Below are 23808 nucleotides of genomic sequence, written 5' to 3'. Positions count from 1 at the left end.
AATCTAGCATTTCCTCACGTTTTACCACTGATTTTTAGTGACAGTCAATATGCATGGGCCACTTTGGGCTTTGACCACACCCACTCCCCTCCCTTCTTCTCACACCCACCACGCCCATTTAAGTTGCATTTTTCAAAAAGATTGTGAGCTAGACTTGAGCTGAAAGAGGGGGGTTTCATGACCCTTTAAAAACACGAACAATACCGATACTCACTAGGGGTGTAATGATACACGTATTCGTAATGAACTGTTTGGTACGAGGCTTTCGGTTCGGTTTTCGGTACGCATTTTCAAACCGAACGGTTCGTTGGTCCATTTTTCCTGCCGACCAAAATTTCGTTATTTCAAATGTAGGCGTGTTAAGCGTGGCAAGCGCACTCATAATGTAAGGCCGGTGACACACTGGCTGCGTGGCGTGAGCGTGGCGTTTCTGTTGCGTGTCAGCTGCGTGGCGTTTGCGAGGCGTTTTCCATGTCTTTGCACACCAGAAGCGTGTCTGACACGGCGCACTGCTGATACACTGAGAAAAACAATAAGTAGAATTTACTCAATTTTTATTTGGCAAGTTTTTGCACAAATATTTTTCAAGTAAATTTCACATTTATGGAAATTAAGTAAATCTACTTAACTAAGCCGAGTAAAATTCACAAAGTGAATAAGTACATATAACTTGGCCTGTTAAATTATATTGAGTAATTTTTACTTACAAATCTGATATAAATAATATAATTAAGTAAAACCACTTGATATTTTAAATACATTTTACTTGTTTTATGCAGTGCTGGTAATTATTTTAAATTAAATTAAATGTTACTCTTATAATGTGACAAAATAATACTGTGACAATGTGCAGTTAAGAGTAATTTATTAAGAAATAAGCATCTACAGAAACCTATAATGACAATAATAACAATTCAGTGTGTTCGGTCTCTCTCTTTGTCCCTCTCAACCGGTTTACAGCAACGGAGGCACAAAGGGCTGAATGCATTTGAGAAATATCCTGAAATTAAGAAGAGAGAGAAAAAAAAACAATAATCAGTAAACAGCAAATACTTCTAAATTAAAAGTTAATTAATTTTCATTCACATTATTCATTTCATTTATACCAAATCATTAAAAACATCCTGCATGACCTTACTCTCATAGTCATTTCCTCACATTAATGCTAACATGTGACAGCATGCAGATATCACGAATTAGGAATTTGGGAGTACAAATTTTTCATTCGATTTTGATTTAAGTAAGGCAACGAATTATTGTCATTTACAACGTGGTCACGATTTAGTAAAAGCAGGGACCATTTAATAGATAGTATGCACGATTTAGCAAATGAATGAGGGAATGAATTATATTGTGCACGATGAGGGAACGAGAACCTTCTCACTTAGGCCTATTGTTAATTCGTGGCCAATATTTGTCATCTATAAAGAAAACTGCACACAAAATAACAAATATTAAACAAAAAGATCATGATTTAAGTAACATATTCATGGTTTTTAGGCGTAATTACTGATAATTCGTGTAAAACGTAAAGTTTAAAACTGAGAAAAAAATATGGCTAACGTCTTACAAAGCTAACTCGTCATTAATCCTCTTGGGTCGACAAACGCGCCAGAAAATGTTTTTTTCACATAGCAGCAAAATAGACTTAAAATACTCCGTCATTTTTGGTCATAAAGATTACAGACTTAAGAAATATGAAAAAAAATTTTTTTAAATGTCTACTTTTTCCACTTTCAATCGAAATAAAACATTGTGCTTTTGTAAAAGAAAGAAAATAAACAGGGTGCTTTCTGCCTCTGCCACAACGTCTCCGTGAACTTTTTTTTCTGGAGCACGTCTCTAAACTTAAGAACACTAAACTTTTCAAATGTATAGAATGAAGTGATGACAAGACAATCGTTGAAATAATCCAAAAATCCGTAGTATAATGCAGTTTTTTACTGTTGCTTACCTGGGTCATTCTTAGCATTCGGTGCCATTTGAGTCCTCATGACATAATGTGGTATATTTTGAGTAAAAATGGGCTAATACTTGTTTCTAAATGATCATCTTAAATAGTTAATCCCCCTTTACCATAGAACACAATAATATGTACCCAGGATTAATTAATTAAAAAATAATTACTCTGATTTTAGTGCAAGTAGGCTAAACTGCCATGTCCCCAAGTAAGCTTGCATAACTTCAGCCACAAATATAAGTAATACAAATCAAATAAACTCCAATTTTTTTTAATATTGTTGTATATTCTTATTTATAATATTCCTCACCAAAATATATTTTTTGTTAGTAATACATTTTTAATGCTTAAAGTCTTTAAAATATGTTGTGTCCCTGAATTGAATGTCCCCCCTGTTACTCTGATGGAAAATTCCTCTGAACACGCCTCTTGACTGTTCCTCTAATGACATGACTCTCAGGAATTTGAATACTTTTTGGTGGCAAATTCTCTTCAAGAAGCTGAGTAAATATCACTCCTTAATTCCCCCTTTTGTCAATGTTTTAGAATGATTCACTGATGTGGCAAAGCATAACATGTCCACCCTGTTATGCCTATTTATAGTGGAAACTGATAATTGTTTGTAATTTTGAAAATATGGTTAATAAACAGGTTAAAAATCTTCCTTAGTGATCACTGCACACTAACTTGTTTTTCATCACGAGTAGCAATGGCTAACTTTAGCATAAAATGTCCCCCCTGTTACTGTCCACCCTGTTACTGTTTTGCACAGTAACAGGGTGGACATATTGCAACAGAGTGGGTGTAAATGCTAAATAAATAAGTGTTTACAGCTTGAATTGGTACTTATAATTAATGTATTATACATTTATTTGTTATATACCTTCAAGAAAGAGTAGCTTAAATGGTAAGTATGTATTTGTCAGGAAATGACACCGTTGTCTTCTGCAGAAAAGCAGCGACGCTACAGAGTACGTCGTGATGCAGACCCTGAAAAAAGGCAGATATACCTATCTGAACCTATTTAAGTGTAAATTAAGTTATCTGAAAAAAAATTAAGTTTGAATGTTGATGTGGACATTCTTCAGGGGGTGCCAGGGTAAATGAGTTGATGACATTTATTGTTGTTCAATGGTGTGATGTCCACCCTGTTACCCCTTCTGTCCACCCTGTTACCTCTGTGTTTTTTCAAGTTAATAAAATAAGTTCAACAAATGTTATGCATATCTTTGTGGTTAATTTTAGGGAATGAAATGGCAATATGAAATGATTTAAAAATGGGACAAAATTCCATTGAAATGTCTTTTTATTATAAAGAAATGTGTTGAAATTACCACTGTGCCTTAAAATATAATAACTTTTTTCATGATAATGCTTGTTGATGAACACTTTGTTAAAATACATTTGCAGGGTAAAGTGAGGGACATTTTAGCTCTTAGAAAATGTAAATATTTCAATAACTGTGAATTCAAAACATTTATTAATTGATATGAGAATGTCCGGTAACAGGGTGGACATTTGGCCTTTGCATGTGTGAAGAATTTGGTCAAAATTATTAAAGAGTAATTTCCTGAGCTGGACCAATATATTTTTCTTGTAGTATAAAAAGCCATTCTTCAGATAAAATTATTAAATCATGGAAATTTTTACTTTTTTTATATAAATTTACCAAGCTGAAATGGCACCGAATAGTAGGAATGACCCACCTGTCGAGGGCCGTTGGAGTGGAGATTTGAAATCCCTTAGTCATCCCGTGTTTTCTTCTTTCCGCGCATGCGCAGATTCCTTTCTTCAAGGACTAAATTTTACTTGATTTTTTAAAATTTGCTTCAAGTACTTAATTAATGCATGTAAATATGCCAGAGAGTCAGAAGTCAATTTTACTTGTCTGTTAGAGGTCTAATATATACAAGTAAAAAATGAGTATATAATTAGGATTTACTTAATATACTAAAGTTTTCATTTTTACAAAATGATTCTTAGCAAAAGATACATTTTTCCTGTTTTATTTACTTTGACATAAAATAATTTTTTACAGTGTAGGTGACATATGATAAGCCTCATTGGTGATATATTCGACATATGGGGAGAGAGTTGTGGAAGGCCTTCATTTTAAACATAAATATATAGCAGCAAAGACAACGTCGGCAGTGTTGACGGGAAAATAGGCTATAGAATATTTCGTTCTGTATTGACAGGTGCAGTATTTGAAAATCGATAATATGTTTTTAAATTACATTTATATCTGCATTTATGTCAAAACCTAGACACTTTTAAACATCAAAATGACATTTATTAATATGTATTCGTGTCAAAATGACATAAACATATTTTCCTATTCAATTTTGCATGGAAACGCTTCCAAGACGCTTGCGTGCCGCGTGAAAAATAGGCGTCAGTTCTATTTCTAGCATGCACGCGTTTTCCAAACGCGCGTGTCACGCAGGCAGTGTGCAAGCTCTAACCTGTTAACATGGGAGCCGAAATAAAAACGGACACGCCACGCAGCCAGTGTCACCGGCCTAAGAGACGCCGGCGCGACCACAACATTGCCCAACATCAAATGGCAAACGTAATGCAAGCGGAACGAAACTGCTCGTTATCGTGTGGTTGAAGGACCGTTTATCAGTTTGGACCAGTGCAGCGCGAGCCGATCGTGATCATGCGACACTGTTACTACACAGCGCTAATAAGAGATCCAGTAAAGAAAGCATTTGAATTCGCCACAGAAGTAATAACATCGCTGCGAGATCTAGTGAGAAACATTCTCATTTCTCCGTTATTAACGGATCAAACAGCGCGTGGAAACCAGGAAGATGTGCCATGAATGAACTATCCTGTGTCCACAGATCTGCAACATTCACCATGGATTTACTGTAGCAACACTAACTGCAACCATGGAAGTTTGGCAGGAATAGTAGGCTATAATGCCTTCAAGTAACATTACGTCGGTTTTATTTTGACATTATGAGTACAATTGCTGCCCTCAAATGTTAATCTGAACTAAAATAAACTTTTGTTTATAACTACTACAATATTACATTTAATTTTTTCCAGGAGCTGTTTTGTTTTATATTCTCCTAAGAAGAGTCTAGATTTGCTCAAAGTAAAAAAATATCATACGTTATGATGTTAGTTTTAGTAAAACAAAAAGAATGAAAAAAATTAAATCAAGGAAATTTCTCTGGCATTTCTTTCTTTTTGCTGTATCAAAAACGTACCGAACCGAACCGTGACACAAGTGTATCGTATTGAACCGAACCGTGAATTTTGTGAAGCGTTACACCCCTAATATTCATGGTCAAAAACATTAATAATCTCAATTAAGTAAGATTCATACATGATAAAAAAAAGCATAAAGAGAAACACACAACCTAGTGATTACACAGTTTTACAGAAATTCATTAACCGTTTACTTTCATTATCACACATCCATGTATAAAACGATCCCTTTATTACTTCAGTCACACTCATCATGGCACTCCTGTCAATCATTCAGGGCTCCTCCCACAAAGAGATGAATAAAGGCTGTAATATTCACTGTGTCCAAAACACTACAGCCTCTTCTTGTTAGTCTGAATAAGAAAGAAAGAATAAGAAAGAAAGAAAGTGAAAACATTAATAATGAAATATTTAAATAAAAGCATCAACAACATGTGTCAAGAGGAAAGGCTAATAGATTGGGTTTTGTCTCTATCTAGTGGGTATTCTTACTCTGATTTTCATACAGAGACGAGTCCAGTTCAGGTTTACAGTCATCAAGTTGAGCAGCCTTTATGAATGAAGACAAAGTAAAAACAGGAGTGTGTTATTTAAATTCCCATATTCTTAGTCAATATAGACATTTCCACACTGACATTGAGTGTTTAATTCCTTTTGGCTAAAGGTGAAGAGAGTTTAGTCAAATCAAATCAAATCAAGTATATTTGTATAGCGCTTTTCACAATACAGATTGTATCAAAGCAGCTTCACAGTATTAAAATAAAATAATACAACAAAGTTTGTTTCTAGTGGAATTTATTGATTGATAGAATAAAATTAAATATCCCCAAAATATCCCCAACTGAGCAAGCCAAAGGCAACAGTGGCAAGGAACCGAAAAAACTCCATCAAGCGGCCTAATGGTGTCCTAAAACTCCATCAGGTGACCAAATGGAGAAAAAAAAAACCTTGGGAGAACCCAGGCTCAGTCGGGGGCCAGTTCTCCTCTGGCATTTATGAACTAGAGGCCGGATTGTAGTTTGAAACTGTGAGATTAACAATATTATATGAATGCCTGGCTGAAAAGATGCGTCTTTAATCTAGTTTTAAACTGGGAGAGTGAGTCTGAGCAACGAACAGTATCAGGAAGGCTATTCCAGAGTTTTGGAGCCAAATGTGAAAATGCTCTCCCTCCTTTGGTGGATCTGGATATCCTAGGTATGACCAAAAGCCTCGAATTTAGTGATCTTAAAGAGCGCGATGGATTATAGGGTGATAGAAGATCCGTTAAATAGACTGGAGCTAAGCCGTTTAGGGCTTTATAAGTCAGTAGCAATACCTTATAATTAATACGGAACTTTATAGGTAACCAATGTAGTGATGATAAAATCGGTGTTATATGATCATATTTTCTTGATCTAGTAAGAACTCTAGCGGCTGCATTTTGGACTAACTGTAGCTTGTTTATTGAGGATGCAGGACAACCGGCTAATAAAGCATTACAGTAATCTAGTCTCGAGGTCATGAATGCATGAACTAACTTTTCTGCATCAGAAACTGATAGCATATTACGTAGCTTAGCAATGTTTCTAAGGTGGAAAAAGGCTGTTTTTGTAACATACGAAATATGATTTTCAAAAGACAGGTTACAATCGAGTATAACACCCAGGTCTTTTACTGTAGAGGATAAAGTAACAGGACATCCTACGATGTCAAAGTTGTATTGTGAGAGGTTCTGTGGGCGGTTTTTTTGAACCGATAAGTATTACCTCTGTCTTGTCTGGATTTAATAAAAGAAAATTACGCGTCATCCAATCTTTTATATCTTTAACACACTCTGTCAATTTGGATAATTTAGCATTTTCATCCGGCCGTGATGAAATATATATTTGAGTGTCATCAGCATAACAATGGAAACTAATTCCATGTTTCCTTATAATATTTCCAAGTGGCAGCATATATATTGAGAATAATAGAGGGCCCAACACAGATCCCTGCGGCACTCCATAGTTTACTGGAATTATGATCGATTTTTCTCCATTTAAATAGACAAAATGGTAGCGGTCTGATAAGTATGATCTAAACCAGCTTAATGCTTGTCCTTGAACACCAGTATAATTTTGTAGTCGATCTAAGAGTATTGTATGATCTATAGTATCGAACGCAGCACTTAGATCAAGTAAAACTAGTATTGAGAAACAGCCTTGGTCAGAAGCTAAAAGTAAATCATTTGTGATTTTAACGAGCGCAGTTTCAGTGCTATGGTGCGGCCTCAATCCAGACTGAAACTTTTCATAGATATCATTTTCTTGCAAGAAAGAGCCCAGTTGAGTGGACACAACTTTTTCTAGTATTTTAGACATAAAAGGTAGATTTGAAATGGGTCTATAATTTGCTAGATTATGCGGGTCTAATTGTGGTTTCTTAATGAGAGGTTTTATCACTGCCAGTTTAAATGTTCTTGGAACATGACCTAAAGATAAAGACGAGTTAATAATATTGAGGAGAGGCTCTTCCACTACAGGTAACACTTCCTTCAGTAGTTTAGTTGGTATAGGATCTAATAAACATGTTGTTGTTTTAGATGAAGTGATAAGTTTATTTAACTCTTTTTGTTCTATAGTTGTAAAGCACTGTAATTGTTCTTGCGGGGGGAAAATTGAGGCTGAATTATAAGGTGCGATTGAGGATTGAACGTTTACAATTGTTGTTCTGATGTTTTTTATTTTCTCAGTGAAGAAGTTCATGAAATCATTACTACTAAACTGTAACGGGACTAAACTTACTACTAAACTGTAACGGGATATTTTGTTCGGGTGACGTCTGTTTATTTGTTAGTCTAGCCACGGTGTTTAGTCTTATGTAGGAAACACTTACAACACTTACCGTTACATTCTCATACACAGGATCACTCAGTTCAACATCATAAGCGTCGCGTCTGTCATGATCAGGTCTGGAATGATTCATCTTTGCCATTAAAGAAAAAAAAAAAAAAAAACAGAATAAAGAGAAAATAAATAATGTCTATAAACAACTCACTAGAAAAAGTCACTAATTCAGACTTTCACTTTTAGTTACAAATGAATTTAGTAAACTACGGAAAACCAAATAATTTTTTCTCACCTGAGATTCCTGTGTGTCATTTCTCTGTTTCAAACACCTGGTTCCCCTTTAAAGACAATGATTTGAAACAATTACACCCAATCAGAACCTATTTGATGATTAATACACAGATATGATTTGAACTAAAGGTATTTCTCTAGGACGTGGCACTGCTGTTTTGAATGTGATGAAATCTGGTCTATCTTCAGGATTTACTGCAGTAATGATGTGAGCTTCAGATTTCATTATTCAATAACTAACTGAGTAGCTGTCAGTGTGGAAAGATAGGATGGGAAATTTTGCCTCAGTTCACGTTCATCACGACGTCTCACTGAATCCACAACTTTCTAACTCAGTCATTCATTCACACACACGAGAGAGTACCACAGACACACATCTTACCAAATCACTAACATCGTAATGATCACTGCAGCTCCACAAACCCCTCCAATGGATATGTATAATATCACCAGACGTCCTGCAACTGAGACAAAAGAGTAAAATATCTGAACAGATTCATTTGAGTCACACTGTAATGAATTGCTGTAAAAATTACAGCATTATTTTACAGCAGCTGGCTGTTTTCTAATAATACAGCATATTGCTGTAAACGGCAATGCATTCTGGGGTCGCTAGGCGGTTTAATTAAAAATACAGAATATTGCTGTAAATTTCAAATCTTCAGAGGCATTTGTGATCTTCAACGGTCGTGTCGTCGACTTTCGGGTAGCGCAAGAGGAGTGCTTCACAACTCTGTGGTAAGTGACTTATTATTTCAGTTTCTTATTTTCAATGTTTGGTAACTCGTAGACTATGAAGGTAACGTTATATTCGCGGTTCATATTGGTAACCCCGGATCACACATCCTCCGACCGCGGGGCGCGAAGGAGACTTGCGCTGGGCTTCAGCAGCGCGGACACGGTAGTATTTTACACATCTCACCCCGGCGCTACAACGGCTATGGGCAGAAAATCTATGGGCTCCTGTGTTAAGAATTACATGCTTTAATGACAACTGTCGGTATTCACCATAGACTGTAAAAAAATATGGACGTAGTGTCCGTGACGTCACCCGTAGGTTTCTGAAGAGCATTTTTGAAGCCTAAAGTGGGCGGAGCCGGCCGTCGCCATCTTGGCCTTGCATCACTCCCGGATAACAGAAAATAGACAAACAGGCGGGGCGTGAGTGGAGCTGAGGAGCCTGGCTATCTGAAATCACCTAGCTCGACGTGATCGAGTTAGCTGATGATGTAAAGCCAATTAAACGTTCCTATTTTTGCCCTTCGAAATATTATAATAGTTAAAAGACACGGCTACAAGTGAGACTGTGTATTACTTCGAGAGTGTTTGTGTATGACAGTGATTTATGTGCATACATGTCCGTCACTCTTTCATGGTCCGTCAGCGCGGCATCGCTCAAGTTCGTAGAGAGCTTATTCAGTCCATTTTAAATTCTGATGTTGGCCGTCTCTCAAATGGGTTATGGTTTAACCGTTAAACCATAGATATATTGCCTTTGAAGTGCAAGTAAATGCGCTAGAAAATCCGCGCTCATTCATGTGCATTTATTGCACGGACGGAGAAAGCGCCGACGCCTGCATGATTTCATCTGACGGTAACTTACATAAGCATATTATAATCCATCTGTTCCATGGGAGCAGAACGAACGAGCATTTATTGACATTTTAAATTTGAAAACCCCAAAAAGCAACGAAATTGTCAGACATTCATTAGTGCATGTTCACAGAGAAAAACAACTGAAATACAGTGCTGGTTGTTCTCTCGAACGATAACGACGGAATCCAAAGACGTGGGCTTTGTAACGTTACCCAAGTATTAAATTGTATGAAATAATAATCCCGAAAAAAAGCACAAACACTGCAGAGATGGCAAGTTCAGCAGCTAACATTGCTGAGGTGAAGTGACGGCTAGTAACAGCAGACAAACGGCTAGCACTGACAGCGGCAATCCATCTGTCACTCAAGTGGCTTGGCCACACCCTTAAATTTAAATATTAATCAACTAAACGGACGAGTTATAAAATAATTCACCCCCCTCACAGTTGTTATGAAGGGCAAAATTAGCTGTATAGACCAAATCCACATACAGACACCAGGCTTTAAACACGTTTTTTTCTGCTGTAAAATTTGGCATTTTAACATGGGGGAGATACAGATTTGACTCACTTCTGACAACAGCCTCAAGCGGCCAGTCAACGAATTGCAGTTTAACTCACTTCCGTGTTGGTTTCAAGAGAGAGACGGGGAGGTTGCCGCTTGGTATTCACACGAGCTTCGTGTTGATTAGCACACTTCGTCGTGACTATTTTATGGTGTAAATCAAATCAAAATCAAGTCATCTGTTAAAATGGGCGCCGAAATGAAAACGCCGTTGCTAAAGCCTTGCGTCAGACTCACGGAGGATGCGTGTCATATAAATTATAAATGATGCTGTAATAAGTTACCAGGTTTGTTGCACGTTTAATATGCCGGTGTAAAAATCCATAGTTGGCTTACATTTCAGTACGAAATGTGTTTTTTTTAGCTGTAGCCTACTCTGTGTGTGAAATTTGCTTATTGTTTGTTTGTAATGCCGTTTTTAACTTTATTTAAAAGAAAGAGTTCCTGCACTCTGAATACTAAATTATAGTTTAAATGTAAAAAAACGAAAAATAAAAATGGTATAGTTAAAAATAACTATTGTCACATGTTGTATTGTTTTAGGAGACAGACAAGTGGGCACTGGAAGGCCAAGTTGTGTGTGTGAGGATGGGCTTTCAGCACAGCTTCCTGTCTGGCCTTCCCATACTGTTCACAGCATATTACATATTCAATCAGGAGGAGGCAGTACCTTGGAGTTCATTCAAAGGTAATGATTGAATTCTTAACAACCTCAGAACCTGCATTTTACACATTTATTCAATATCAGAACTTGCCTTTTCTGTTGAGGCCTTTAAAGGGATAATTCGGCCAAAAATGATATTAAACCCATGATTTACTCACCCTCAAGCCGTTCGAGATGCATTATGTCAATCATTTTTCAGACGAACACATTTTCAGTTATTTTAGAAAATGTGTTAGATCTTTCAGTGGTTATAATGTGAAGTTATGGGGTCCACTCCTTCAAGCCAGTTATTTTCATTTATAAAGTTTTAAATATGTATATTTTTACGACAAAACCGCATGGATTACCCTCAGAAGGCCTTCGTTTATCCCCCTGGAGCCGGATGGGTTACTTTTGTGAAGGATGCATACACATTTTTGGGACTTGAAGGAGGTGGATCCCATAACTTGACATTATATCCACTGAAAGATCTAAGACATTTTCTAAAATAACTGAAAATGTGTTAGTCTGAAAAATTATATGCATCTCGAACGGCTTGAGGGTGAGTAAATCATGGGTTTAATATCAATTTTGGCCGAACTATCCCTTTAACACAATGTTTCTCAATTCGAGAAGAGAGAATTTTTAGGGCGAATGATTTAGATGTCTTCATCTTTAACACTAGCAAGCTAATGAGTTAAATCAGGTGTTTTAATTAGTGGACATATAAAACTTCCTGGGAGGTCCTCATGACTGGAGTTGAGAAACACTGCTCTAATATATGGTCCAATTTCAAAAACATGATTACAAGCCTCAAAAACTTAAAACCAATCTTAATTACATATTGTCTGTTTCCTGACCCTTTAGGCGCTTTGTATGTATTAATCCGGAAAGAGGAACAAAGAAATCAAGAGAAAAATTGCCATCTAAAACAACAGGGCAAATGGTACAGAAGAAACAGGTTGCAGTGAACCCACATGTTGCCACTCTGCCCAGCAAAGTGATGGATTAACAGTGGAATTTCTGAAATGTAAGTAGTACACACACACACAGATCTATTTTCCCTTTAATTGTAACCTTTTAATATTCTCTATCTGTCTCTAAAACCCTTTTCACACAGCGCAATGTTCCCGGGAAATTGCCAGAATGCCTTCTGTGTGAACGCAAACACGACCTGGGACTGATGCCGGGATCGATGCCGGGTTGGGGACCTAGTAACATTGCCGTGTTCAGTCCCGGAACGTGCGCTATGTGAACAAAAGCCGTAATAATTCCGTGTTGCAGTGATGACGCTGAAGCCGGGATTGTTCGCCAGCTGTGAAACGGTACGTAATGCACAAGTTTATGATTGAATCAGAGAAAAAAATGCACAAGCGTGGTTTCTTGAGAGAGAGAGATCGCAGCTCATAAGCAAACTTAAGATGCTGCTGAGACATTACAAGTCACATCGATGTCACGTGTCTTTACGTGTTGTGTGTGAATGCACTCTCTGATTCCGGAAAATCACTGGCAGTGTGAATGAACCAAATCAAATGAACCTGGATCAAATCCCGGGTCACTTTTCCGGAATCTCTGTGTGAAAGGGGCTTAACTGTATCTGTCATCCCTGTATCTGTCTTTGACTATCATTATGTTTTGTAATATATCTAATATATATTGTCCTCTTTTTTTCTTTTCAATGTTTCTAGCCACTCTTTGCATCCTGTGATGGAACAGCATTCTGGAGCTGAATTGTTCTCCATTTTTGATCAGAAGTTTGTTGGACTGACTTGGGGCCTTGTTGTTTGGACATGTTTGTCTGGTAATGAAGTGGTGAAAATTCACCCGTCTCATTTTGTTTTATTATTATGATCATGTTGGTCAACTTGTGGTTTTAAATGTATGTTGTTTGCGTATTTCTTCTTTGTGTAAAGGGCCATGACGGCTAATTTGTTTCAAGTAATTTAAAAATATTTAATTTCATGTCCATTTAAAAAAAAAATACAATTTTGTAAATAAAAATGAAATCAAAATAATACAAAATACACTGTTTATGACTTTTTTTCATGCAGATTTTAAAGTTATACATTTTTACCTGTTTTTCAAGATAAGTATGTTGAATTATTTTTTGTTTTGTGAAGTAATAGGGGAATTAAGTTGTGCATTATACAACACTTTATGTATTTAAAAACAGTTGTTTAAAGCTTATGCAGTTGATAAATAATTTACATTTAAAATTCAGCTGCCAGTCATTAATACTCAAAAATCAGGAAAATATATTGTATACTCCATTTTACATACACTGTTAAAAATTACCTGTAAATTTTACAGTAAAATACTGGCAGCAGGGTTGCCAGCCAATTACTGTATTTTTTACAGTAGCGTTTCTGTAATTTAATTTACAGAATTTTACTGTAATCAGAGAATACAGTAAAATTCTGTAAATTAAATTACAGAACCGCTACTGTAAAAAATACAGTAATTGGCTGGCAACCCTGCTGCCAGTATTTTACTGTAAAATTTACAGGTAATTTTTAACAGTGCACTATAGAAAGAGTAATGCAAGTATATGAGCCGCTCTACCTTTAACAGTGACAGTTACAGCGTCTGATCTCTGAGATCCATGTTGATTGTGAGCCTGACAGTAGAAGCGTCCACTCTGTAGTGCACTGAAACTCTGTCCAGATCCAACAGCTGAGGTTTCATTCTCCTTAAACCAGCTGAAGTTCAGAGCAGGAGGGTTTGAGTCACTGATGCAGTTCAGAGTCACTGAATCCTCCACTATTACACCAGATCCATTTATCAACACTGAGACGCTCCTGGGTGGGTCTAAAACAGACAAAAGAAACTCTAAATCCATGTTTTGCGTTTGTTAATCCACTAATTTTGTTACAACAGTTACTGAACCATCATTAACTCACACATGACGTTTAAAGTCACATTATCAGAGTATTTCTCCCCATGGTCATTGATGGACTTGCACTTGTATTCTCCACTGTCATCAGAGCTGATCTTTGAGATGTTGTAGATTCTTCCAGATCCTACAGTCGTTCCTCCTTTAAACCAGCTGAAGTTCAGAGCAGGAGGGTTTGAGTCACTGATGCAGTTCAGAGTCACTGAATCTCCCTCCACTATTACACTGGATGGACTGATGGACACTGATACGTTCTTTGGAGGGTCTAAAAAGTACACAAATTAAAAGCCTAAATAATCTAATTCAAACACAATCTCCTAATTTTAAAAAAACTAATGAATCTGTACTCACACATGACATTGAGCTGAACAGCAGGAGAGATGTGAGTGTGTCCGTCTACAGCACAGCTATATCTGCCTGAATCCTCTCTTCTGACTGACTGCAGCAGGAGTTCATTGTTTCTGTCTCTTCTCTCAGTTAATGGCTGTGAGTTTCTGTACCAGATGAATGTTGCTCTGTCAGTCAGAGCGCAGCTGCTTTTACATCTCAGAGTGACTGAATCTCCCTCTGTCACTCTCTCAGGAGACTCCACCTGAAGATCTGAACACAACACACACATTATATCTAGTGCTGCTGTCTACACTGATTATTATTCAACATAATGCACAGAAGAAGAGATAAACCTCATCAAAGTCACCTGTGACAGTAAGAGTCACTCCAGGATAACCCAAATATTTTCCATCTTTATTAGTGATGAATCTGAAACAGTACATGTGTTCATCCTTCAGTGTCACATGACTCAGTCTGACGGTGCAGTTCTGCTGTTTATCTCCCAGATACTGAAGCCTCTGACTGTATTCAGGGTAATTAGACAGATCTGGAGGCTCAACACCCTTTATAGACTTTTTTGTCCAGAACACTTTCTTGATCTGATGTCCAGTAGGGTATTTATAAGTGCATCTCATTATCACTGTTGAGTCCTTTAGTGCACAAATGTGTGAAGGACTGTAACTCACACCCCAGTCAGCACTAGAAACCCCTGAAACACAGAATTCATCTCGAACAATTTAGCAGCAGCTTGTGCATATAAAATTGCAGTATCAAATTTTTCTTGAGTGTTTCTGAAGTGTTGCATTGACTAACCATGAATCATGAGAAGAACGATCAGAGGAAGAGGAGGAGCCATTCTGACTGATGTCACTATCAACACCTACAACAAATGTACAGTGGCTTATTTTTCAACTTTAAGGGCCAATTACATAAACATAGCCATTATGTTAAGACTGTGTCTTAAGATCTAGTATGATAGATCAGATCAGTCAGTCTTACTTTTCGGTATCAGATTAGTCCAATGTACGTTTTTATGTAACTGACGTAAAGTTATGAACAGTTTTAAGAAAAAAAAAAGTGATGACTAACTTGTAAGACTAGTCCTGGCGGTTTATGCAAGTCTTGTCGTTTCTGTCTCATTGTTACACATTAAGTTTTTCATATTCTCATTGCATTAGATGTTTCATCAAATATATTATACAGTATATATGCCTGTGGCGAGGGGGGGGTGTGGTTCAGTGAAGTCTGCAGCGGGATAGAGAGACAGGAGACGAGCGGTGAGTAAGCAGGTCAAGTGCAAAACTACAAACCCCTGTGTCTTGTTGCAGTAATTGGACTGGAGAAACGGATAAAAGCCACTGGGAAACTGGGAGATTCTGAGAGAGAGTGGACTGAGGAGTCGTGCGCTGATTAATTTCGTGTGGCGCATTCGCACGGGATAAGCGAAGCCTGTGATTTTACTCGAATTTACTGACTTATCTCCTGGATATGATGTCAATAGGCGATTGCTTGGAAATGTATTGTCGTTATTATAGATCTAGCTGTATGATATATCATAAACAGAAGAATGTTATTTACCGCATACTGCTATACATGTCATCCATCTCCATCTAATCATTCTTTTTGTTTTTGCTCTTCTGATGGTTTTCAGCTTTCTCTTTCTGCAAACTGTATAGTTGTATCGTATCATGGTGTATAGCGATATGACCTAGCACCCAAAACACTATCAAAACACTCCAACGAAGCCTCTTTCTTTCTTTCTTCTTTCTTTATTTTATTTATTAAGCACTTTTACACAATTTGTCATTGAACAAAGTGCTGTACAAACACATAAACAATCATAACAACATACATCATTAACACCACATAAAATAACAATGAAATAAAATAAACCCCTCAGTTTGATAAACCTACAAATGCAACTACTATACCCCATTAAATGCTAGAGCTAGGAGGTATTCTTTAAGCTTATGTTTAAAAACAGTAAATGTACATTCCAATCTGATAGAAAGGGGTAGATCATTCCATAGTTTTGGAGCTATCGCTACAAAAGCTCGATCTCCACTTCTCCGCTTTGTTCTTGGAGTCATTAAAACCAGCTGGTCAGCTGACCTCAAGGACCGTTTTGGTTCGTATTTCTTAATAAGATTTACCAGGTACAATGGAGCCATACCATGCAGTGATTTATGAACAAAAATTAAAATTTTAAGATTTATTCTGTAGTCAATTGGTAGCCAATTTAAAGAGCTCAACACTGGGGAAATGTGGTCTCGCTTACGAGTACCCGTCAAAAGTCTCGCAGCGGCGTTTTGAACTAATTGTAAGCGATTAATCAGTGTTTTATTTATGCTGATATATAACGCATTGCAATAATCTAGTTTTGTAAATATAAATGCATGAATGAGCTTTTCGAGATCACGAGTGGACAGAAATGGTTTCACTTTCGCTATTAATTTCAAATGATAGAAACAAGACTTAACGACAGAATAAATCTGTCTCTCAAACCTGAGAACACTGTCGAAAAGAACACCTAAATTTCGGACTAATGGCTTACAAAAAGGGGCTAAATCACCCAGATCATCAAGATTATTTGGAACTCCAAACCACACAACTTCAGTTTTCAAAAATGTAAAGATAACCATGACTTAATGTCATGTATACAATTTCGCAACAACTCTATTTGGTTCTTGCTGTTTTTTTTCAGAGGGAGATAAATTTGCATATCATCTGCATAAAAGTGAAAGGGTATTCCATGCTTGCTAAAAATTGACCCAAGGGGTAGCAAATACAAGGAAAACAAGATTGGGCCAAGAATGGACCCCTGTGGAACCCCACTAAGCAGAGAGGCAGGTTGTGAACTATCTCGACCAATATTTACCGAAAAGGTTCTATTTAAAAGAAAAGACTTAAACCATGCAAGCGCTGTACCTTGAATTCCTACTACATTTTCTAGACGTGAAAGTAAAATGTCGTGGTCGATGGTATCAAACGCAGCGCTAAGGTCTAATAAAACAAGAACTGCTGAAGACCCTGAGTCGACTGCAGTCAGTAAGTCATTTAAAACCCTGATCAAGGCAGACTCAGTGCTGTGAAAAGCCCTAAAACCTGACTGAAAAACTTCAAAGATATCGTTCTGAATCAAAAAGCTATTTATTTGATTCAAAACAACCTTCTCCAAAACCTTGGACAAAAAAGGTAACTTCGAGATTGGCCGGTAGTTTGATACAACAGCAGGGTCCAAATGAGTTTTTTTCAAAAGGGGTTGGACAAGAGCATATTTAAAATGTTTAGGAACAACTCCAGTTAAAAGACTATGGTTTATAATGACTAAAATACTATGGCCAAGAACATCAAATGCTTCCTTTATCAATTTAGCTGGAATAATGTCTAATGAACAGTCAGTTATTTTTGACTGTTTGATTACCTCAGCTAGTGACTGCAAGGAGATCATTTCAAAATGGTCAAATGTAACAAATGATGGCCGAACAACAGAAGGATCAAACAAACTAGGTTTGATTGTGGTTTTAATGTCAGAGATCTTTCGGACAAAATAATCCAAAAAAGTCTCACAAGTTATGGGTGGCAGATGGAGTAGCACATCTGATTTTGGATTAAAAACAGAATTTACTATATTGAATAAAACTTGCGGCTTACTACTGTAGCCAGTGGGACTTTAGGACCCAGGAGCGAGTAGCAAGGGCTTAAATGTAGAGGTGTCCATAAGGGCGGGTTCTTGTGTTTTGTCGGCTGCTTGGACAGGAAACGGAGGGGAGTGGAACCGCGATTATAGGTGAGCGTAGGCAGCCAGGTGTTGGCGTCCCGCGTGTTGAAGTGTGTGTGCATGTGCAGTCACCAGTAAATCAATCGCGGAAGCGTTTCGGAGTTTAACGCCGGTAAGTATGCTTCCCTTAAAGAGTGTGGTTTTGATGTGTGCCGTGAGATGCTGTGGTGTGATTTTTATTGTGGTTTATTTTGTAGAATGGGCGGGTAAACAGAACGAAGTTTGATATTCGCCGGGAACTCTCTCTCTCTCGTGGCCAGGTGCGTATAGTCAATAAGGCATTGAGATAATTGCTGCCGTGTGTTGGCGCGGGTGGCCTAGTCCAAAGTAGGTATCTGTTAGCCTGATATCCAATTAATTGTTAGACTTTGGCCTTGCAAAGACTCATGTTTGTTTCATGTGTAGCCTGCTGTTATACCAGGTCCCGTGCGTTCCTTCATCCGTGCGCGTTGGTTTGTGCGCGCTCCGGCGTTTGTGTGCTTCAGTGCACACAGGGTCATTAGGAGCCTTTTGTGAATGAGCGCCGTCTCTCGTGAGTGTTCGAAGGTTTACAAGTGCTTTCAATGTATATCATCAGTAGGGTGCATGGGTTATGGGGATAATAAGTAAATAAATAAGTGTGTTTCTGTTTTTTTTAGGTTTTTGCAGTTTGTGTACTCTGTTTGGACATCCAGCCACTGTTTTCTCATGTATGAAACTTTTGTATGTTTTTATTATTCAGTTATATCATGTCTGTGAACTTATATGATTAAGGTCATGTTCTCCTGATTATTGATATTTTACCATTGAGACAACTTGTTGTATTTGGGCAGTGTGCAATATTAACGATTGGGACGGGGAAGTGCCAGTGGTATGTGTAATTTGGATAGCCTCCTATACAGCTGATCGTAGTAGTACTTTACTTGTTCCTAGACTGAAGCGGGCAGTGCTTGAGTTCTCGTAGTTAGTGGGCAGGGCTCAATGCTCAATGTATTAAGGTGACCACCTGTGTGGTGTGATTAGAATTGGTGTGTACTAACAAAGCACTTTATGGTTGATGCAGTGTTACCTCGGTTGCTGTCTTTGGTGTGCTGAACCCTTTTGGAGCCTTAGTACTCATGGTGAATTAAAAGTGGATCCCTGTCAACATTGAGCACTGTGGTCCAGCCCAACTTTAGTTAGTGTAGTTGTTCATATGAATATTTGTCTACGAGAATTCATGTAAATGTCTCTGATGTATTATTGTCATTAATGGTTGTTTTTATTCAAAGCAAGTATTTTAACCACTCTGATTGAAGATCACCAATAAATAATGTTTATATTGCTTTTGTTACATCAGCCTTCAATTGTTTCATTCATTTGAAATCCACTGGGGTGTATCTTTATTCTGGGGTACTAGTTGGGTCTCCCATCCCAGTCCAATAAATGGGAGTGGCGTAGTTAGACCATATTTTGGGGTATAATATCCTGGCTATTTTACTGCCAAAGGCCACACTACTATTATTTGTAATTACTTCTGCAAAGTAATTCCTCTTAGCCATCTGTACGGTATTCTGATAGTTATCTTGAGACTCACGTAGCATTTGAAAAGATACCTGTAACTTATCTTTTTTCCATTTTTGTTCAAGTTTTCTACAGGTTATCCTCAACCCACGAGTCACATCATTCAGCCAGGGCTCTGATCTAAATTTGCACTTTTTGACATGAAGTGGGGCTACTGAGTCCAAGAGGGATAAACAAACAGAATATAGCACCTCAAGTGAGGAGTCCACATTAAGAGAAAAACTATCCGTAAAATAAAAAGGGTTAATTTAAAAAAAATTATCTTTAAATTGCTCTATTGCTCCAGCATTTAAAGCCCGTCATAGTTGGCTTTGAGCTCTAGGTTTTTCAACTTTACGTAAAATAATTGACTTATGGTCAGAAAAAGCTTGATCTGATATTTCAACATCAGAAATAGATAAACCATAAGTCAAAACTAGGTCTAAAATATGACCTTGAACATGAGTGGGTTTATGCACATGTTGTATAAGATTGAAAGAATCAATTACATTCAAAAAATCTCTTACCAGTGGCTTTGTAGGACAACACACATGTATGTTAAAATCACCCACTAGTGGCAATTTATCATATTTCAGTACAATTTCACTTAAAAAGTCAGTAAACTCACAAATAAAATCCTTGTTGTATGCAGGCGGTCGATATATTACAGCACATGCAACTCCATTAGTCAGAAACAACTGCAGTTCAAAGCTTAGAAAAGTGCCGGCAGATAATAGCTGACACGAGAAACTATTCTTAAAAATAGATGCCAGGCCTCCACCACGACTTGTGATGCATGGAGTATTAAGAAAGCCACAGTCCTGAGGTAACAGATCCGTGAATGAGCTTAAATCGTCAGGAATTAGCCACGTCTCAGACAATAATAAAAAGTCTAAGTTGCGTTCAGTAAAAAAGTTATTTAAAATAAATGTCTTATTTGATAACGAACGCACATTCATCACTGCCAATGTTAATTCAGTAGATACCTCCTCTAGGGTTGAATCGCAGCGAACTTGTCGGAGATTCTGCAGGTTCGCCTTCCGTCTGCAAAGCCGAGGGATCCGATAGCATGATGATATGGCTCCGTCGCATGGACGCACTGGTAAAATCCATTTATACGAAGATTCAGAAGGGTGCCCGGTGAGAGACCACCTTTCTTCCCGTTCAAATGGTAGTTTGAGGAAATGAGAGTGGGTCGCATTAGAGGAAGTAAAACTCGCCTTCACCTTCACCGCAAAGCCACCTCGCCGTCCGCGTCTCCTGCGACGTCTGTAAGCGCACAGCGGTCGGCACAGGTGGAACGGGAGCGAGCGCCCAGGTGGCAAGTAATCAAAGCCAAAACCTTTCTGCGCACAAACGCTTGCTCTGTCCATTGATAATTTAATATCCAAAAGCATTTGCCGGTCATAGGTGATCAAAGCAGAGGAGTTTATCACATAAAAAGATATAATCACGAATACAACAAGGACAAACTCGCAAAGCGAGAGACGGCGTGCCAAGTACACCGGCACCATCTTGAGATCCTGTGCCGACCGCTCTTCACGAAAGATGGATAAAAAAGCTCACAGGAAACAAAAACCTTGAAAAAATGATTAACGACCCCGCCAAATCACAGAGATGCCGATTCGCACGGGACTAATATTATCACGGGACCTCGGTGTTCGGCGAAATATGGTCGGTCATTTGCAGGGGAATTTTTACTTTACAAATCACAGACATGGCCGATTCGCACGGGATTAAGATCACAGACAACCTCTGCAATTATTACAAATGACTAGAGGTCACCAGGTAATACTTATCCCGTGCGAATAGGGCATTATTGCGTTAATTGCAGTAATTGTCATGGAGAAAAGCCACTGGGAAACTGGGAGATTTTGAGAGAGAGTGGACTGAGGACTCGTGCGCTGTGTCTGTTCCAGAGCAGACTTTATGGTACTTTGATCTACTGATAAATGTATGGAAGCGTAGAGAATATGTGTTTGTTTTTGGTTTATTTTAAACTAATAATAGCACTAGCCTCAGCCTATTCTTGCACCTACAGATGAAGACACAAGCTCAACACATCCTAGGGCGTCATATATTGACGCTTTTGACATTTCGTCTACATCGAACGCACATGGCACCCTTTAGCGTCAATATGAGACGCAGATAGAAATGGGCCAGAAGGCGCCTCCTAGCGGTCTAACCCTAACCCTACACCAGACCTAAACCTACCCATAATCTAACAAAGCTCTGTGCGTCTCATATTGACGCTAAAGGGTGCCATGTGCGTTCGATGTAGACGAAATGTCAAAAGCGTCAGTATTATGATGCCCAAGGATGAGAATGCGTTGCATAAACCCCCTGTATCTTGACTATAGCTGCGCATGCACATGTACAAGTGTGTGGGTTACCTAATGTAGCATCAGTGACGTCATCTTCCTTTTCTTATGAAAATTGAGCACCATCTATTTTGAGATTGAACTAAAAGAGAAATACGCTCTAGTTCTTAGCTTAAAGTCAAGCAGAAATCAATGAAATACTTTTATTTATGCAAGAAAATAATTGTATTTATGCAAGACCATAATTTTTGCACTGCTTGAGTACGGAACCGTCTAAAGCCTTTCCCCGTCGCCTTTGATTGACAGCAGCTTTCATTATATAGTCAGCCTGTATTATACAGTTATCTGTTGTTAAAAGATTAAAGTTTTAAGGTGTTTGTCACCAACATACAAAACACTGCTAGAGAAAACATTGTGCTATTGGACTTTTGATTTTAAACCATATAGTTACTGAGACACAGCCCTGTGACAACTAGCCCCAACCAATCTCCCATAAATCCCCCACACTTAAGATATTTAACAGAACAGTTATAAAATCATGCTCTTACCCGTTTCACCAACACCTGTGACCAGTGACAGCACTACAAATGATCAGGCTGAAACCAGTATAGGCGTCTTCACACTCTAAATGACACGTGATTAACACATTATATTTTAATATGAGCTTATAACACCTCAACTACTGCAGATCGAGCAGAGCAAGAGTTTTAACAGACAACATTAGACTAAAGGCATAAACATTAAACTGAGAGCAACTTTACATCAGTCCATAAAGATGCTCATGTTACAATGTTTTCAAACTTGGGAATATCTATATTTAATCAGTTGCAAATAGACTGTAATGACAAGGAACATGTTCTTAAGAAACAGAGAAAATAATCGCTTTAATAACTGTACTTAATTTGCATAAGCTTAATTCTGTCCTTACCAATATTTGGTGCATAGATATTAATCTGTCAGTTGCCTTGTCCTTCTTGAATGCATCACATGTCTCTAAACATGGTTAAACACTGTTTCCTCTTTTGTAGGAAAAACAAATGCATGAACTTTTGATATCAGCATCACAGTGTTGATCACGTGACTTTCATTAAGCGATGGAGAGACGCTGAGGGGCGTCACACCGAAGAGGAAGAGGAAATCAGTCAGGAAATCCTGTCAGAGTAACGCTTGAGGCCTTTTCACATACCAAATATTTCATCTCTAGTAATGGATGTCCTGGCTTCTAAATAAAAGATCCAAATTGGGAATTTTCTGGACAAACCTGAAATAAACACTTTTTTTGAGCATCAGAAACAACTTTTATGAATCTTTATGGATCATGTAAAATTTTAATGTTGATTTGAAATATGTTATTAAAATGTGACTTTGGCCAACAGTTTTTCAGGATATTTCGCCCTTCAAGCATATAGGAGTTGGTCTTGCATGAGCGACAAAGGGTTCCTGCTTGAAAGGGTTGCAAATAAACTAACTTTCCTTAAAAGGGACTTTGATTATGTTGTTTCACCAAAAGGTGAAGGTCCAGTAACTAAAGTCGGCACTTAAAGAGATTTTAAGACCAACTTCACCTCCATATTGTGATGCATTTTGTGAAATGGATTATTAAACAATATTTAAATATTATAACTAATAAACAAATAGCTAATAAACAATTAGCTTTAACTATAAGCAAGTATAATCAAACAAGTAACAACGCATAAAGCAACAACATATTTCCATGATGACATTATTTGCTGGCCACAAGCCTTTGATTTCCACTTGAATCCATTGTCATATTTTCCTGATTCTTTTCTAAACACTCCTGTCAGGCTCCACCCACACAGTTACATGAAGACTGTAATGTTTTGGTGTGTGTCATCGTCCACCACAGCATATTCCTG

The 23808-nt window shown here is 37.7% G+C and overlaps 1 protein-coding gene and 1 long non-coding RNA gene across 3 annotated transcripts; one reads left to right on the top strand and one right to left on the bottom strand.

Annotated features, from left to right (window-relative positions):
* Positions 1–5397: 5397 nt before the first annotated feature.
* Positions 5398–23303, bottom strand: LOC311077702 (B-cell receptor CD22-like). 2 transcript variants are annotated; one of them, XM_084106297.1, is made up of 12 exons: positions 22860–23303; positions 22480–22512; positions 15122–15188; positions 14676–15017; positions 14330–14578; positions 13986–14243; positions 13648–13893; positions 8666–8747; positions 8285–8330; positions 8048–8128; positions 5675–5732; positions 5398–5535 (listed from the first exon to the last, which is right to left on the bottom strand). In XM_084106297.1, the coding sequence occupies exons 1-12, from the start codon at positions 22872–22874 to the stop codon at positions 5531–5533; spliced, it is 1482 nt and encodes a 493-aa protein (XP_083962423.1). In that variant the 5' UTR covers positions 22875–23303; the 3' UTR covers positions 5398–5530. The 2 variants fall into 2 exon arrangements, with proteins under 2 accessions (XP_083962423.1, XP_083962424.1); XM_084106298.1 differs by lacking the exon at positions 22480–22512 and having other exon boundaries at positions 22860–23302.
* LOC311078125 lies at positions 10997–13419 on the top strand. The gene is made up of 4 exons (XR_014605060.1): positions 10997–11130; positions 11953–12115; positions 12206–12410; positions 12774–13419. It is a non-coding gene; the product is annotated as an uncharacterized lncRNA (long non-coding RNA).
* Positions 23304–23808: the final 505 nt, after the last annotated feature.

This window comes from Abramis brama, assembly GCF_963993115.1.
Source record: "Abramis brama genome assembly, chromosome: 2".
Classification (NCBI taxonomy): domain Eukaryota; kingdom Metazoa; phylum Chordata; class Actinopteri; order Cypriniformes; family Leuciscidae; genus Abramis; species Abramis brama.
Note: the sequence above shows the minus strand (reverse complement) of the source record. Positions and strands in the feature narration are given on the sequence as shown.

Bases quoted from the DNA above. Each gene is read 5' to 3' on its own strand.
- LOC311077702 (XM_084106297.1), bottom strand. The intron at 14,244-14,329 runs GTGAGTACAGAT...TGTACTTTTTAG, and splicing joins TGTTCAGCTCAATGTCATGT to ACCCTCCAAAGAACGTATCA. The intron at 13,894-13,985 runs GTGAGTTAATGA...TGTCTGTTTTAG, and splicing joins TGTGACTTTAAACGTCATGT to ACCCACCCAGGAGCGTCTCA.